This window comes from Kalmanozyma brasiliensis (assembly GCF_000497045.1).
Source record: "Kalmanozyma brasiliensis GHG001 unplaced genomic scaffold PSEUBRA_SCAF22, whole genome shotgun sequence".
Lineage (NCBI taxonomy): Eukaryota > Fungi > Basidiomycota > Ustilaginomycetes > Ustilaginales > Kalmanozyma > Kalmanozyma brasiliensis.
In genome coordinates, this window is record NW_015961962.1 from 38299 (window position 1) to 53625 (window position 15327).

Sequence of the window (15327 nt, forward strand, 5' to 3'; positions counted from 1 at the left end):
ACCGTTTATGAAGGGTTGAGCTGGTGAGCTGGGCGGGGAGGTGAAGAAGAAGAACACGAGTGAGGGTGTGCTCGTTTGCTGCCGCCAGGCGCGAATGGGGTGAATGTGCCAAGGAAGAGGTCGTGTAGCAACCGAGAGGTGGTGGCGATGAAGGTGAGTGTGGGAACGGCAGTGTCAAGATGAAGCAAGCCGCAACAGTAAGCCAAGCAAACAACGGCTTGAGCTGACGGCAGCGTGCGAAGAAAGATGAAGTCGGGGCCAGATCTATCTCGATAGGCGAATCAGCGGCTGATGGCGGGTTGCTGACGGTTTCTGGCACCGGCTGCAGCTATGAAGGCGTCCAGGTAGAATGAGCTGCGAGTGCCGAGGTTGCCGATGCACCGCGCGGGAAAGCGATGAATGGACGGGGCCGATGCTTGCTCGTAGCCGACCGTTGAAGCGGGATATGAAGTCGGGCGGGCGAGCGGCGTCCGGATAAAGCGATCTAGAGGCGCAAGGATGTGGGAAACCACTGCGACGGGAAAGGATGGCTGCAGAGGGACTTGATGATGCGCAAACGTCGACGCCAGGAGGGAGTTGGAGGCGCACCTAGTTGGGCGGCAACGAGGCTGCGATGGAAAGAGTGTATATTGGTTCAGCCGGTGAGGAGATGGACGGGGGAGAAGCCGGCTGATGGTATCTAGGTGTTGGTGGCGAGATGGAGGAGATGATCGAAGAAGCGAGCCGTGGGCGCTGCTGCTGCTGCGGAGGGTGACAGTGAGGAGAAGTATGCCGAAAGGGTGCCATGCGGATCAGCTCTAAAGAAAGTGTGACTGAACTCAGAGCCAAGACAGGCAGCCAAGCGAGCGAGCGAGCGAACGGGCGGCAAAGCCAAGCAAAGGCAGACAGCCCAGCCAAAAAGCAAACGCCTCACTCGAGCTGGACCGTGTGTCGAGGAAATCAAATCCAATTCGGCTCTTTCGCCCTCGCTTCTAAGCTTGCCTCTCTGTCTCGGCACACTTTGCAGTGGCAATCGTCACTCCTCCGTTCTTTGTCACACGCACAGACAAATGCAAACTTGCTTCTTGCTCACTGCGGCCTTTACCAGTCGATCAGACGACGTTGCCTCCCCATTTGATCTCGGTCAGTAGGCGTCTACTGGGTACTGTCATTGCCGCGCCGATCTATATTTTAGAATTGGTGCAGCAGTGAAGGTCACGAGAGGTGCTGCTTTCAGCCACAGCCGCCAATCGTAGGCAGCGAGACACGCCATGGATCGAATCGAGTCGCGAGCTCGATATGGGCCTCATCCACTCCCCACGACAAATGCGCTGAAGGACGAGTCGGTTCGATGTCGGCAAGCATTGCTGGATGCACATAGTGTGGCGGCGACCAAGAAAGCTCGGCGTGGACGGCAGGGCGGCTAAAAATCCGACTTGACAGGCCAGAAAGACCCTGTTCGGGGAAAAAAGGCGCATGGAAGGGCTGCATGAGGGCCAGACGAGCGAGCACGGTGGGAGGATCAGCGAAGCCAAGGGCGATCCATCTTCTTGTCGATCCATCCGCTCAGCCAGGGGCAGCACGCACGCAACCTCTTGAGTGGGCAGAGGAAAGCGAAAAGGTCGTTTATTCTTAGGCGAGCTCGCTTCCTGTCCGCTTGGCCTAACGGCGCTTTCAAGCCTGGCTTGTCAAGGCGCGGGCGAGAGCTGTGCCGCGCGCTCAGACATGGAGAAGGAGGGTCCATCGGGCCACAGCCGCTCTATTTCACCTCGATCTTTTCTTAGCAGAGTGCCGCCCTGTGATGGGCTGGTGTCGTATACGCTGCCTGCTGCTTGCTGTCGCTCTTAGACCACGCTGTTCCCCCCGTCAACTGCTTCCATGCCTGACTGGGTGGATGGATCGATTGTAGGAATCTCGCTGCTCAGCGTCAAGGGATGAACCCACCCAACCTCCAAGAAGGCTCGTCACCGCTGCAGATCGGCGATCCACGCCCGTAGCTGCAACTCGATTTTTGCGACCCCTTTTTGTTCGGGCTTTTCTTGCCGCTTCTGATTCTGTCAAAAATGAACCGACCATCTCATCTTCACCTGAGCTGGGTTACGCCTTTGGACCCTGCTGAGAGCTCGGCATTCGGGGTCAACACCTGGCGATCTAACAGCGGCGCGCCTTTGCTCCGGACGAGACCGAGATGGCCGATTGAGCGAGGCACTTCGTCAACGGACCCTCTCCCGCAGTCCGGATCCCTCAGCGACGACAGCATGTGGTGTATGCTGGGACGGACTGCCATCGGTGCCTTTTTGACCGACGCGGAGGGAGCGGCAGAAAGAGTGGGTAACCCGGGACGCGACGGCAGGCCGGTCAACCTTGGCTCGCTGCGGGGGAATCGCCGTTTTGCTTGCTTCTTAGACAGGCCGGTCTGCACTGAAAACAAAAAGCTGGTGCTGAACTGGCAGGCTTGCCGTGCAAAGATCGTCGAAAAGGACAAGTCCCATGCCGCTGCTAGATAGACCGGCTCGAATCACAGAGCCTGCTTGCTAGACGTCGGGCTGTTCTCCTTCTCCCTCACACCTAAATCTGGAAAGGAGAGTTTTCGGTCGAATTGCTCTCGCTCACCTTGTTTTCGCGGGGGAAAGCAGCGACGCGGGGCGGAGACTTTTTTTCGAGAGGCGTGAGCTGGAATGCAGCCGAAGTTGAGCCGTGATCCAAAGCCGACGACAGACAGACTGCTCACGCGGACGGAACGACGAGGGCCGACCGACCTTCAAGCAAGAGAGCAAGAGCAGGGAGCGGAAAGTTCAGTTGACCGCGCCTCCCCAGCCACCCCCTGCGCCCCCCCCTTTTTGAGAGTCGAGAGCTGCCCCTCGTGGCCGAGCAAGCAGGCACAGGCACAACAGCCTCTCCGCCAGGGTATTCCAATTTCGTCGGCAGCCGGCCATCTTTATGCCCTTGCTCCGCTCTGCGCGGCCCGCACTCCAGCACCTGAGCGTAAGTCTGATCGAATGCGTCCCTTGCACCTTGACAGTCGAAGAAAGAGGCAAGTGCCTCTGCGCTTGCTTCAAGCTGCTAGGCCGGGAGCAAGCGAAACAGCGTGTCGTCTCTCTGGACCCCACTTTTGGATCTCGACTCGTGTACTGCTGCGCTTTTGCGTTTCTCCCCGCGTTTTTGTTTTGCCTCGCTTCGCTGTGAGCTCGGCTGAGATTTGCATGGCATTCGCGGAGGAAGAGGACAATTTTTGGCTATTTCTCCGTTCTCATGCTTCGCCCTGGCTTTGCCTTCGAGTGCCCGCGCAGCCTGCGCCATCTCTGAAGCCATCTACCCCGCTTGATCCGAGGAATCCAGGCCAAGCCCAGGGACAGTCTTGCCATGCCACGCCCACGCCTTCGCCCTCGCCTGCGCACCTCTTTCTCCGCTCGACCCTGTTACCCTTCCTTTCTTGGCCGCTCGCTCTCTCGCTCGCTCTCCCTTCGCCGGTCAAGCTCTGTCGCTTGGAGCTGCACTTTAATTTCTCCGTGTCACCGGTTCATCTCGAGCTGGTTGTTCGGACCGTGCTACGGAACTCTCCTTTGCCCCATTGTCTCGGCTGAGCCTTTCTGTCATAGATTGCCCACCTCTCTGTCCCTGCTGCTGCTGCTGCTGCTGCTGCTGCATTGCGCCTTCCCTTTTCTGCGCATCCGCAGCATTGATGTCCATCAAGGTGTGTCTCGTGGCTCACAGCTGCTCGTCCCAGCTCAGGAACCACGCTTCTCCGCATTTTCCCTCGGGCCTCTCCTCCGACGCCTTTGCCCTTGCCCTTGCCCTTGCCCTTGCCCTTGTTCGTCACCCAAGCAAGCTTGTCCCTGTCCGCCATCACCATCCTCATCACCGTCATCATCCCATGCGCACATCCTTGCTTCAATCCGTTGCTCGCTCGCCTGCAAATTCGACCTGACTTGCTATCGCCGACCTCCTCTTCAGTGCCGAACCGAGCCGCACTACATCACATTTGCGCCGGCTGAGCCCCGTATCATCACGTCAGCAGCCTCATCTTGGCGGCCAATCCGTGGCGAACTCATTTCGGACGCCCCGAAAGCGATCTTCCAGCGGTGATTCATCAAGATTCGTTAGAGCACAGCCCAGCATATCCTGCGTATTCGAGGCAATCTTCTGATCGCATAGCCGCGCAGCAGCATTCACGTAGCAAAGCCGCGCCATATCCGATCTTACGACACGATTGCTAGACACTGCGTGACAGTGGACAGACGTGGTGCATTCCCACGCCCGCCATCTCCTCTCTGCTTCGCTCCTTCGACACCGCCGCAATGACGGAGTCTGACCAACGTGGCGGTTCCGGCCAAGCCAAGCTACCCTCGCTGGGCTCATCCCTCTCTCGCCCATTCGACTCGTCCAGCTTGCGACGCCAGCCGCTCTCGCCGCCTCTTCTCCCCTCTTCCTCATCCGGGCCTCTGCCGCCACCACCACCCACTCGGCTCCACTCGTATCATCACCCTATCGCAGCATCTTACACCTCGAGCAGCAGCTACAACGAGCGCAACCGCCAGGCAGCACCATCACTCTGGAAGGAGCCTCGTCCACCTCCCCTCGAGCATCGAGTCTCGGAAGGCGCCGGCGCTTCTTCCTCCTTTTCCCGGCTTCTCCCGCCTCTCACAAGCTCCAACTCGAACAGCAACGCCTTCCAACTGCCTTCCTTGTCGGCAAGCCTGCCGTCCTCGACATCTTGGCATGGTCGCGAACTGGCCTACCAGCCCGGCCAGCATACCCAAGCAGCTCATATCGCTTCCTCGCATGCATCGAGAGACGCATACTCTAACGAGCAGAGATCCGTCGGCCAGGATCCAAAGCTGCTGTCGCTGTCTGGCCAGCTCCGCGACTTGAACAGGCCCCTTCTCGTAGACTCGTCGCCCTCTGGTCTCACCTCTCCCGGCGCCGATGAACGCAGCCAGGCCAGTCGCAAGCAAGCAAAGGCGCATGTGCCTTCTGCCTGTCTCAACTGCAAACGTGCACATCTGGCCTGCGACGTGGGCAGACCGTGCCGACGCTGCATCAACCTGGGCAAGAGCGACACCTGCATCGATGTGCAACACAAAAAGCGCGGTCGACCTCGCTTGAAGGACCGACCTTCCTCGCAGGCAGGTGTGCCCACCTTGCAGACGCTCGAAGGCAAAAGCGACAACTCTGGCTCGCCCGCCTCCGGTCCCTATACGCGCCAGTCTCCTGGCTCTGAGCAGGGCTACTTCCGATCGCCCACGCGCACCAACGACATGGTCTCCCCGCCGCTGCTTTCCTCGAGCGCCGTCATGCAGGTCTCTGGTAGGACACACGGACCGGGAGCGCATCCTCGCAGCGCTTCCAATTCGGTCTCGGCTTCGAGCTATCCCTACTCGCGACCCGACCATCTGCGTCATCCGATGGAGGTCTCGAGCAGCCATGGAGCCGGTCACCCGATCGCACCTTGGTCGTATCAATCACAGCATCCAACCCACGTGCCCGACCGTACGCATCCGATGACCGGACGACATCATTCGCATTCGCTGTCGTACGAGCAGCCGCAGCATCCACATCACCATCAGCCGCAGCAGCCGCAGCAGCACGGTCTGTACGCTCACCCTGCATCGCATCCTTCATCTAACGTGCAAACGGCCGATGCAGCGGCGGAGACCTCTGATGGCATCGTGTCTGCCGTGGTCACGATGATCTGCTCCACCAATCTGCAGTGCGCTCGCAGCTCGGAAGAGTGCATCGCGCTGCTCGGGTACAAGCCGAGCGAACTCAACGAGCGATCCTTGTTCGAGCTGGTCCATCCCTCCGAGACGAGTCGATTGCAAGAGATTTGGACATCGCTCATCGACCCGGTGGGCGTGATTCCTCAATCGGTACCGGCTGCTGCGGACGTGGTGATGAGCACGCCGGCCGCTCGTCTGATGGCACCCGCTGCCGGTACGATCTTTGTGCAGGAGAACATGCGTCTGAGGCAGCGCAACGGCATGTACGACTTCTACAGCGTCCGACTTCATCTGGGCGGTGGCTTTGGCGTGGATCTGTATCGCAGAGAGACGCTCGACCGAGCTTATATTGTGGCCAGCCTGCTCAAGCTGGGTAACGACGCTGTGCATCCGGATCCGTCGATTTTGCGTGCTCCGTACTCGCACGACTCTTCTCCATCGCAAGGCTTCCGCACCCCGGCGGGACCACAAGCACACGGACGCGCCATGCAATCTGCTGGACAGCATCAGCGTCATCCTTCTGACTCGCTTCATCAGCGTCCCTCGCACCTCGAAAGCAACACTCGCAGAGACGACGAGCCACCGCAGTCTACGTCAGTCCCCAATGGGCTGTCACGTCAAGACTCTTCACGAGGCGTCAAGCGCAGCAGCGCCGAGATGGACCTAGACGAGCCAGCGGCGTCATCGCATCCGGCATCGTCTCGAACTGCGTCGCATACCAACGGAGCAGCTGCAAATGCATCGACATCCTACCCCGCCTCCAAGACCGCTGCCTGCTCGCCGCCTCCTGTCGTTCGCTCGCTGCTCACGGACCGAACGCGTGGCAACACCGGCCGTGACGGCATTCTCTGCTGAGGGCTCGGATCCCAGATCGACTCTCTTGTATTTCTAGCAATGTTATCGCATACGCATCATCATCAAGGTCGAGTCAGTCTGTGCCGGGTCTCGCATGAATCTCCGAGTCAGTTGATACAGGGTGACGTCGACTTTGTCGCCATCGTTGATGCTCAAGGGCAATGTCAGCGTAAGAGTGTTAGAACGTAAGAGGAGACCCGTAGGCGAGCAGTGCAAAAAAGACGTGACCGAAGAGAAGAAGTCGAAGGTCGAAATTTGGTCGAAGCCCACCAACCCACCTTTCGGCACCTCCACGCTCTCGATATCCTCGGCGCTTCCGTGGTTTCATTTGCTCCATCACATCCTCCTCATCCTCTACCGTTTGTCAACATTGCCACCGATAAGACTCGACCTCTCCGGCATGTCAGAGTCTCACTCAGCCCAGCAGCATTGAACAACCTCTGAGTCCATCACAATCTTGACAGTCTTCAAAAAGGCGCAGCAGCAGTCGAAACAAGGTTGACCACCGATCTGCGCCCAAATCGACCAACAGCATTCGACCTTGTCCTCCACCACCAACTTCGACAGGCTCGGTGGCTCTCGATCCATCTGATAGCTTGAAGCCGCATACATTCATTCGCTTCACTCCTCACTTAACCCCACGCCCGGCCACGGAAGCGACTTTCGCGATGGACTCTCTCAGCCAGCACTCGGCACACGCCACTCCTCGCGCGACATTGGATGCGTCGGCAAAGGCAAGAAAACGTCGAGCTCGCGGCCGACCATCGACTGCGAGCATCGTCGCCAGCTTTGACGATGAATTGCCTCCATCAACTCCTCTCAACAAAGCTGGTTTTCGCCCACACGCCGGGGCCTTCTCGCCCTTCAGTCACCGGTCCTCTCAAGATTCACCCCGACCGACACATCTTTCCTCACCCTCTGTCATCCTCTTCAGCGGTCCTGCTGATCGTGGCTTTGAGCGTGTACACGATGACAGCTTCCCACAAGATCTACGAAGCCTCCAGAGCATGGCTCGATCCAAGTTCAGATTCGCGCCCACGCAGCCCATCGAGATGAGCTACATCAACCCCGACGGTATCGTGTGCGAACTCGACGACGAGCACGATTTGAGGGCCCTTGCAGTGCATGCCCACCTCGCGCCAAAGCTCCACGTCCATGTCACCTCTGCTGCATCGGATCTACCAACAGCATTCGCCAACGGCAAGGCTGCCCTCGCCTCGTCAGCAGTCGCACCGCAGATCCTCTCCGACGGAGCCACAGCAGCCAATGAACCGCAAAGTGCGCCCGTCGCAGCCTCCAAGGTGGCCACGCAGCCAATCACTGCCATCATGCCTCCTCCTCAAGTACCAGTCCCTGCGCAAGCGAATGGTCACTCCAACGACGCGGCGTCACCTCCCAAACCGCAAAAGAAGGGCCGAGCGAAAGCCGGCTCAACTCAGCTCACATCCACTCAAGTTGAGGGGACCCAAGCATACACTAATGGCTACGACCATCAGTTCGAGGCCTCGCAGGTGAATGGCAGCTCTGCGCCGCAGCCTTTGACGCCCGTCGCCAAGAAGACGTCCAGCAAGCGCAAACGCACCAACGATTCACCGCCATCTTCCGCATCTGCTGCTCGACCTTCGGAGTCCACGGCCGCCCCGACCAGTCCTTCGACGCCGTCTGCACCTGTTCACAAGAAGCCGAGAGGGCGCCCGAAGACATCGCTGGCTTCCACTACGGCTGCCGGAACTGACAATGTCCCAGACACCGCGAGCGTTTCAACAGACCCCGCGTCTTCTACCTCGGAAGTGTCCGCTCCAGCTCAGAATGCTGATATGACAGTCTCCGCTTCGCAACCTGCCGAGACCGTAGCCGTGCCGCAGAAAGAGGCTGCCATCGAGACCCGGAAACCCGGCCGTCCTAGGAAGAGTTCAGCAACTACGACCGTTCAGCCCACCGAGAATGGAACGGTGCGCAACGACGTCAGTGCCGACACACCGAAGCGAGGGCGTGCAAAGAAGCTCGCACCGATCGAGGAAGCTGCCTCTGTTCAACAAGCCCCTCTCGAGACACCGAAGCGTGGTCGACCGAAGAAGGCTGCCACTCTGGCCGCGGATCAGAGCGCCACACCCGCTTCTGCAGCACAGCAAACCCCCACGCAGACTCAAGAGTCGTCCAACGGTAGCGTGACCGCAGCAGCGAGTACAGAAATCGAGTCAGCTGTGCCTGCAGTGAACGCACAGCCGGTTGAGGTGCCTGCAGCTTCACAGCCAGAAGAGTCGTCTCTCGAGCAAACACCTGCAGCGAAAGCCGCAGCCAACCCCAAGCCGCATGGAAGAGCTTCCAAGAAGGCGATCGCAGAAACAGAGTCGATGGCAGTAGCGCCTGCGGCTGCCTCCGAAGAGGCCAGCGCCCCGTCGACGACGGCAGCATCCCAGCAGACACCCTCCGACACTTCTCAGACAAACCCCGACCTGCCGGTCAAGAAAAAGCGTGGTCGTCCCTCCAAGGCTGACTTGGCGGCCAGGGCGGCGTTGCTAGCCTCTGCTGAAGGTGCCAGTGCGGTGGATGCCGCCGAGACGCCAGCATCGGGCGCCAATTCTCAGGCGCAGCCGGTATCGACAGAGAAGCTCGCAGAAAGCCCGGAAGCTGCTGCTGCGGTGGTCGCGACACCCAAGAAGGTCGGCCGCCAGCCAAAGACTGCGAAAGCAGCAAGGGCGGCGGCAGCTGACGTTGAGCCCGTCACCGAGATCGGTGCAGCGGTGACAGCACCAATTGCAGACACCGTAACATCACCGGTCGCGGAGCAACCAGGCTCAGTAGAGGCATCAGCGCAACAAATGACGGCAAACGATGACGAGCACAGCACGAACGCTGCACAGCCCGACGAGAACGCAGCTGGCACAATTGACGCTGCTCCTGCTGCTGCGCCTGCACCTGCAGAGGTCGCACCGAGCAGTTCCGCTCCGTCTCAAGTTGACGCGACTTCCCTAGAATCGACTGTGGCCGCGACTCCAGCAACTTCAAAGCGCGCTACCGCTGCAACAAAGCCTCGAGGCTCAAAAGCAAACGGGACCGACGCTGCAGCTGCAGCCTCCGAATCTTCAGAGGCGTGCGTTGTCTGTGGCGCTACTCCCTCCCACGGTCGTAAAGACTGTCCGATCTGGAAAGGCGGCTCAGAAGCGATTCTCGAGCTGCTCGCCATGCTTCGCAAGAAGAGCTACAAGAACAAAAAGGACAAGGAGACCGTCCGGATGCTTCAGGATTGGCTTTCGTTGCAGTTCAACGCGCCTGCTCTCGATTTCACCATCAGTCAAGACTCAATCCAGCCCTCGCAGGACATCTCACTCCCACCGGCTGCTGGTCAGCCTGTAAAAGACGCTGCCGCGGCCGTTAACGAGAGTGCGGACCCCATTGTATTCACGCAAGAGTCGGCCGTCGAAAGCGCACCGGCGTCCAGTCCGACAACCGGCAAGAAGGCTTCGAGCGCGAAAGCCAGCGTCGCCAAGAAAAGTATCCTTGCGCGTGCGACGCCAGAGCCCGAATTGCCACCCCCTTCTGGCGTTGCGGCCCCAGCAGAGCCGCCATCAGCATCAACAGCCAAGCCCACCGCAAAAGCACCGCGAGCTCAAAGCAAAAAGGCAGCAGCAACAGCGCAGGCCAAAGCGGCCAAGAAGGCGGTTGCTTCAACGATGTCAGAGCCCAACATCGCCCTGACGCCCTCCTCACCACTGCAACCAAGCCAAACGCAATTTTCGCAGCCGCCCGGCACCGGACTCAGAGCGCCATCCGAGTCATCCGAAGCGGAGCTGGCCACGAGCCCCCTCTTGTCGGCTGTGCCGCGAGCAAGTGATGACATGGACGTCGACGAGCTTCCATCCAACACACCGTCTCGGCCGAGCACAGCGGCGCAGCAACTGGAGGAAAGGAAACGCCGGATGAAGCTCGCCGATGCTGCAAGCACTTCGAGTCCCAGATCGAGATCTGCTTCGATCACCAGTTCCGACACCTCGCACGGTGGGCAGAGCAGCGATGACGAGTCGGATGCGGACAGTGATGCCGGGGGAACCGCTGCGAAGGTCGGTCGCAAAGGCACAGGCAAGCAAGCCAAGCCCGCTTCAAGCAAGCCACCTCGCTCGCCGGTGGCCAAGAAGGCGCGCACTGCCGCTGCCGCTCGCAAGGATGCCTCCTCGGGGACCGACACGAGCTCCTCTGATTCCGAGACGGAATCCGAGCCCGACACGTCGAAGAAGAGCACTTCGCGCGCAAAACCCAGCGGCGACAATGCCAACGTCAAGACGCCCGCGAGCAAGACGACCAAGCGTCTACCGCCACCGGACAATCCGTTCCTGCGAGGACTCACGCCGGTCTCGTCCCGACAGAACGGTGCGGGCAGCAACAAGTCGACGCCGTTTACGCGTTTGTCGGAGCTCAAACCGGCGAGTCTGCGCCAGAACCTCTCGCAACCGGGATCGCCGTTGAGCACGGGTGGATCGACGCCGTTGAGCGCTTCGGGTCAGACGCCGTTCTTCGCCAGCCAGCCGGTGATGAACGGCGACGGGAATGGGAGCACGGATAGCAGTGCTGCTGCAGGAGCATTCACGACGGCAGCTGCGACCCCCGAGCCAGCCCAGGCGGAGACCGCGTCGGAGGACGACGATGAGAGCGATTCTTCGTCCTCTTCTTCGTCGGAGGATGAGGCGCCCAAGAGAGGAAAGGCGTCAGCGAAGGCGTCAACAGGAGCCAAGCGTGCAGGCAAGGGCGTAGGAGCCAAGACGGCCACACCCGCGGCAGCCAAGAAGCGCAAGAGCGTCTTCGACGTGTTTGGCAAGAGCGGATGAAGACCATCGTCGTTCTTCTTTATCACATTGTGTATGGGCAATGTATGCTTTTATGTGCTTCTTTTCGTTTGATGTGATGCAGATATGAGATTGAAATTGCTCAGTCTAGTAGTATAGTCTTTGCAATTTGGGCTGTTCTCCGTTGGGGAGGAGCTGCTTGGCGGGGATGGGGATGGAGCGGGAGGTGAACTCATCGCCGTAGTGTAGGAGTCCCACTTTGGGCATGATGTTGTATTTGAGCGTGAAGGTGGTGTTGGAGATGTCTCTGTGCTAATTCAAAAGCAAATGGAGTCAGTGATCTGTCGAGCGGGAGGCATGTAGTGTGCGTGTCTTGCGAGGGAACTCACTTGAAGGAACGACCGACTTCACGAAAGCCGTACTTGTTCTTGGCGCTGTTCAACGCGACATGGGCGTCCTGTTTGCTGCGCAGGATTCGGTCCCAGATGACGACCTCGTTCCTGGTGTGTCGCTTGCTATCGTAGGTCGCAGCGAGGCTGACAAAGACCTGCTTGGTGTTCCAATCGAACAAGGGCGCAAAGTCGGCATCGATGTCGAATTCGACCTCGACAAAGTCCTGGATGTTGCGGTCCATGTGCCAGGCGGCTTTGGCGCGCACCACCTGGAGTTGGTTGATGACGACCTGGCCGGTGGGCTTGTGCGTGCCAAGGCGGGAGAAGTCGATGAGCACCACGAGGATGAGGACGATGGTCGTCGCCAACGCCGAAACGGCGTTGAGACGCGAAAGCGTGCTGTGCATCGTCGCGACACCAGCGAGGGAGGCAAGGGTGTTGGTTGGGTGTTGGAAGGGATGAAAGCCACGTCGGCGGAGCTTTGGCCAGCAAAAGTGTTGGACCCTTGTCTTGCAGATCTGCCACATCGGGCAACTACGAATCTGCAGATTCGCTTTTGCACCAGACGGTAGGTCTAACATACTAGCAATTTACCGCACCCGTCGAGCCATGGTCCGAAGCTGCACCTCTCTCACTCTCGCTCGCCCTTTCGCATCGGCTCCCATCCGCGGCCTGAACCGCTACTTATCGCACGCATGCTTCGGCATCGAGTCACCCGAAAACAATGGCGCTGCTCAACGTGATCGTGGTCGCATATCACACGCAACCTCGGCTAAGCACCGAGCTTGCATGGAACGAGCACTTTAAAGTTTCAGACAACGCTTGGGTCGCTCGGCAGACCTCGAAGGTCTAGACAAAGGAGCAATCGACCAATCGGGCGCCGCGTCGTCAGGGCTCGGCAAGCTTGTGATGGTGTCGATCGAATCGACCATGGGGAGCTGCGGGTCTGACTAGCCGAGGTGGGATGATTGGGAACGAATCTGTTTCGACTTGTCTGCGATCTTCCCATCCACAGTCTGACGCGAGTGTTGGGATGGAGCATAGCCATTTGGCTGCCATGTGCGTGCCGTGCGGGGGCATATATGATCAGCTGGGATCGAAATGTAAGACAGCATGAAAGATGCTCAGCTCTGGTAGCGAGGAAAGAGGAAGGAACGAGGGACGATTCGAAAACAAGTTGCATTCACGCCCGAAAGATGAGGTCATAGGTAGAGGCTCGCGGTGGAGTATTTTTATCTTCAGCCTCTTCGCCCTCGTCCTCGACGGTGACTTTGGCAGTGTCTTAGCCCTTCGAGTTTACCGGTGCACACACGTTTTTCCGTGGCCAGCGGAGGTCCAAGTACCACCGTGATAGACAGCTCGGGTTCAATTGACCGAGCTCGGCGCAGAGAGAGAGGGATGTGGTAATTGACGCTGACAAGCAAAAGCTGACGTCTTTGGGATGGTATGGTGTGGGTGCGCTTCGCTTTGGCTCGGCTGCGTGGATTCGGTGCGATTCATGCGCTGCTCCTCGTCTCCCTGTCCACACATCGTCCAAGGCTGGTTGGCTTGTTCATGTCATCCTGTTGGAGGGGGACTGTCGACCCCTTCTCGCTGCAGCAGTCACCTGAGAATCTTGTCCTCATCGAGTCTATCGGCATCGTCCGGGCATCTACCCCTGTCTGCTGCTGTGAACGACATAAGGCAGCTCATGCGATGGCGTGGGAAAGCGAGAGGAGGCGAGTTCTTTGGGCGTGTGATATGCACAATCCATCGCGAATATGCACGCTCGGCCAGTCTTCGGAGAGACGAGCCGATCTGTGTGAAGCAAATTTGCTTTTTGTACCGCCAAACAGGCGAAAGATGGTCCTTCTTCGTCGCAATTTAAAATTTGGTTTGTATCAGTCACCCTTTTTCTGGCGGTTTCGATCGGTGGGTCGGCTGGCTCCGACGCTGCTGCTGCTGCTGCTGCTGCTGCTGCTGTTTTGAGACGCAGAAGCATCATCATCATCATCGCTCCTTTCGCTCTTCTTCTCTCGCCCTCTCTCCTGCTCCCACGTTTCTGTTTTCAAGCGCCGACGCAGCGGGTGACATTACGATTGTCGAGCCTTGTTTTGCATCTCAGCCCTGGGCCTGTCACAGCTCCTCTGCCCTCGGTCTGATCGCAGCCGAGCCCCCCAGCAGCAGCCCAAGCAGCAGCAAAGCGCACATCTTTCTTTGTCACGGATAAGCGAGCTAATTAAGGCTTGCCTGCCTTCTCACTCCTGTCACACTGTCACTCACGCACGCCCACCGCTGACGCCTGACCCGCCGCGCCCTCGCCCTCTTGTCAATCGGGTACCATTGTCTTGCCAGCCCACCTAGCGTTCCTCCGGTACACCAGCCCCGCTCAGCCTCCCACCTGACAAGCAGCTTCTTTCTCAGGCGTCACTCGATCCAGGCCGCAACTTTGCCTTGCCTCGCTTTCAATATAACCAGCTCGCCCGTCGCTCTTTTCCCCCTTGTCTCCGCTCCCTATCATCACTGAACAAACACCATCCTCGAAACGCCATTTGGATCGCCAGCACCTTTCTGCTCATCCTCCTTCTCGTCGTTCGAACATCCATCTCACTCCCACCAGGCTTCCCATACACGACCAGCCTGCTCTCGTCTGCACCACCGCACCTCACTCAGCATCCCCAGCTCATCCGAAGAACAACATGTCGGCAGCACCCGCCGTCGCACCCGTCGTTGCACCAGCTCCGATGGCTTCCCGCTCATCCCCGTCCCGCCGCCCGGTTGAAACGAGCCTGGACGTCCTGCCCGCCGAACTGCAGAACACAATCATGGAGCAGAAGTTCGCTCAGATCAAGGAGCAGCGTCAGGATGCACGCACCGTTCTCCGCGAGGCCAAGCAGCGTACGCGCAACCAGCAGACCGATCAGCAGATCCTGCAGCTAATGCAGGCGGACGAGCGACTGGCTGCCCTCCTGTCGCAAGCGGCCGACTCGATGCGCGCTCTGCTGCCCGTTCCGCCTCCGGACGCTGCCGATGGTGCCGACGCAGCAGCTGGCAGCAGCAGTGCTTCCTCAACACACGGCGCCAAAGCATTCGAAGAAAAGGCCCAGCAGTGGTTCTCGATCCTCAACGAGGTACAATACTCGCTCCGCAGCGCGGTTCGCTACCTCCGCGAAGCGCAACTGTCGCCCCTCACACCGCCCGCCGGACCCGAAGCGCGCCTGCGCGGCCGAGCAGGCTCGATGAGTCGCGGCCACAATCTGTCGCTGCTCGAAGTGTTTGCCGACATCAGCGGTCTCGATGGCGCGACTTTCAAGCTTCCCCCCGCCGACCCGCGGCCGACTTCGCGGTCCCCCTCGTCATCAGGCGCCGGAACGCCAACGTCGATGACCTTCCCACCAGAAGGCAGCCTCAGCCTGCACGCGCTGCGCGAGAGGCAGCGCAACTGGAAGGCTCTCTCCAGCTCGTTGCAGCAGATCCACCAGAACCAACGCGCAACCTCACCCAAGCCGAGCGCCGAGATCAGTCTACTGGAGAGCATCAAGAATGGATGTTCGAGCGATCGGATCTTGATTGAGGCGCTGGTGAATACCAACCACTTGGCGTGACGACGGCGTCGTCGTA

General features: G+C 59.3%; 4 protein-coding genes across 4 annotated transcripts; 3 read left to right on the forward strand and 1 right to left on the reverse strand.

The window, feature by feature from the left end:
* Positions 1–4277: 4277 nt before the first annotated feature.
* Positions 4278–6554, forward strand: PSEUBRA_003479 (PAS domain protein; the record flags this gene model as incomplete). Its single annotated transcript, XM_059465075.1, has 1 exon — positions 4278–6554. The coding sequence occupies one exon, from the start codon at positions 4278–4280 to the stop codon at positions 6552–6554; it is 2277 nt and encodes a 758-aa protein (XP_059320621.1).
* A 1007-nt stretch (positions 6555–7561) lies between these two features.
* On the forward strand, positions 7562–11377 carry PSEUBRA_003480 (AT hook, DNA-binding motif; the record flags this gene model as incomplete). The annotated part of the gene is made up of 1 exon (XM_016436576.2): positions 7562–11377. One exon carries the CDS (start codon positions 7562–7564, stop codon positions 11375–11377), a length of 3816 nt encoding a protein of 1271 aa, XP_016292020.2.
* Positions 11378–11482: 105 nt separating this feature from the next.
* Positions 11483–12134, reverse strand: PSEUBRA_003481 (Signal peptidase 22kDa subunit; the record flags this gene model as incomplete). The annotated part of the gene is made up of 2 exons (XM_016436589.1): positions 11483–11642; positions 11725–12134. The coding sequence occupies 2 exons, from the start codon at positions 12132–12134 to the stop codon at positions 11483–11485; spliced, it is 570 nt and encodes a 189-aa protein (XP_016292021.1).
* A 2271-nt stretch (positions 12135–14405) lies between these two features.
* Positions 14406–15311, forward strand: PSEUBRA_003482 (Mediator complex, subunit Med11; the record flags this gene model as incomplete). Its single annotated transcript, XM_059465076.1, has 1 exon — positions 14406–15311. One exon carries the CDS (start codon positions 14406–14408, stop codon positions 15309–15311), a length of 906 nt encoding a protein of 301 aa, XP_059321407.1.
* Between the last annotated feature and the right edge of the window lie 16 nt (positions 15312–15327).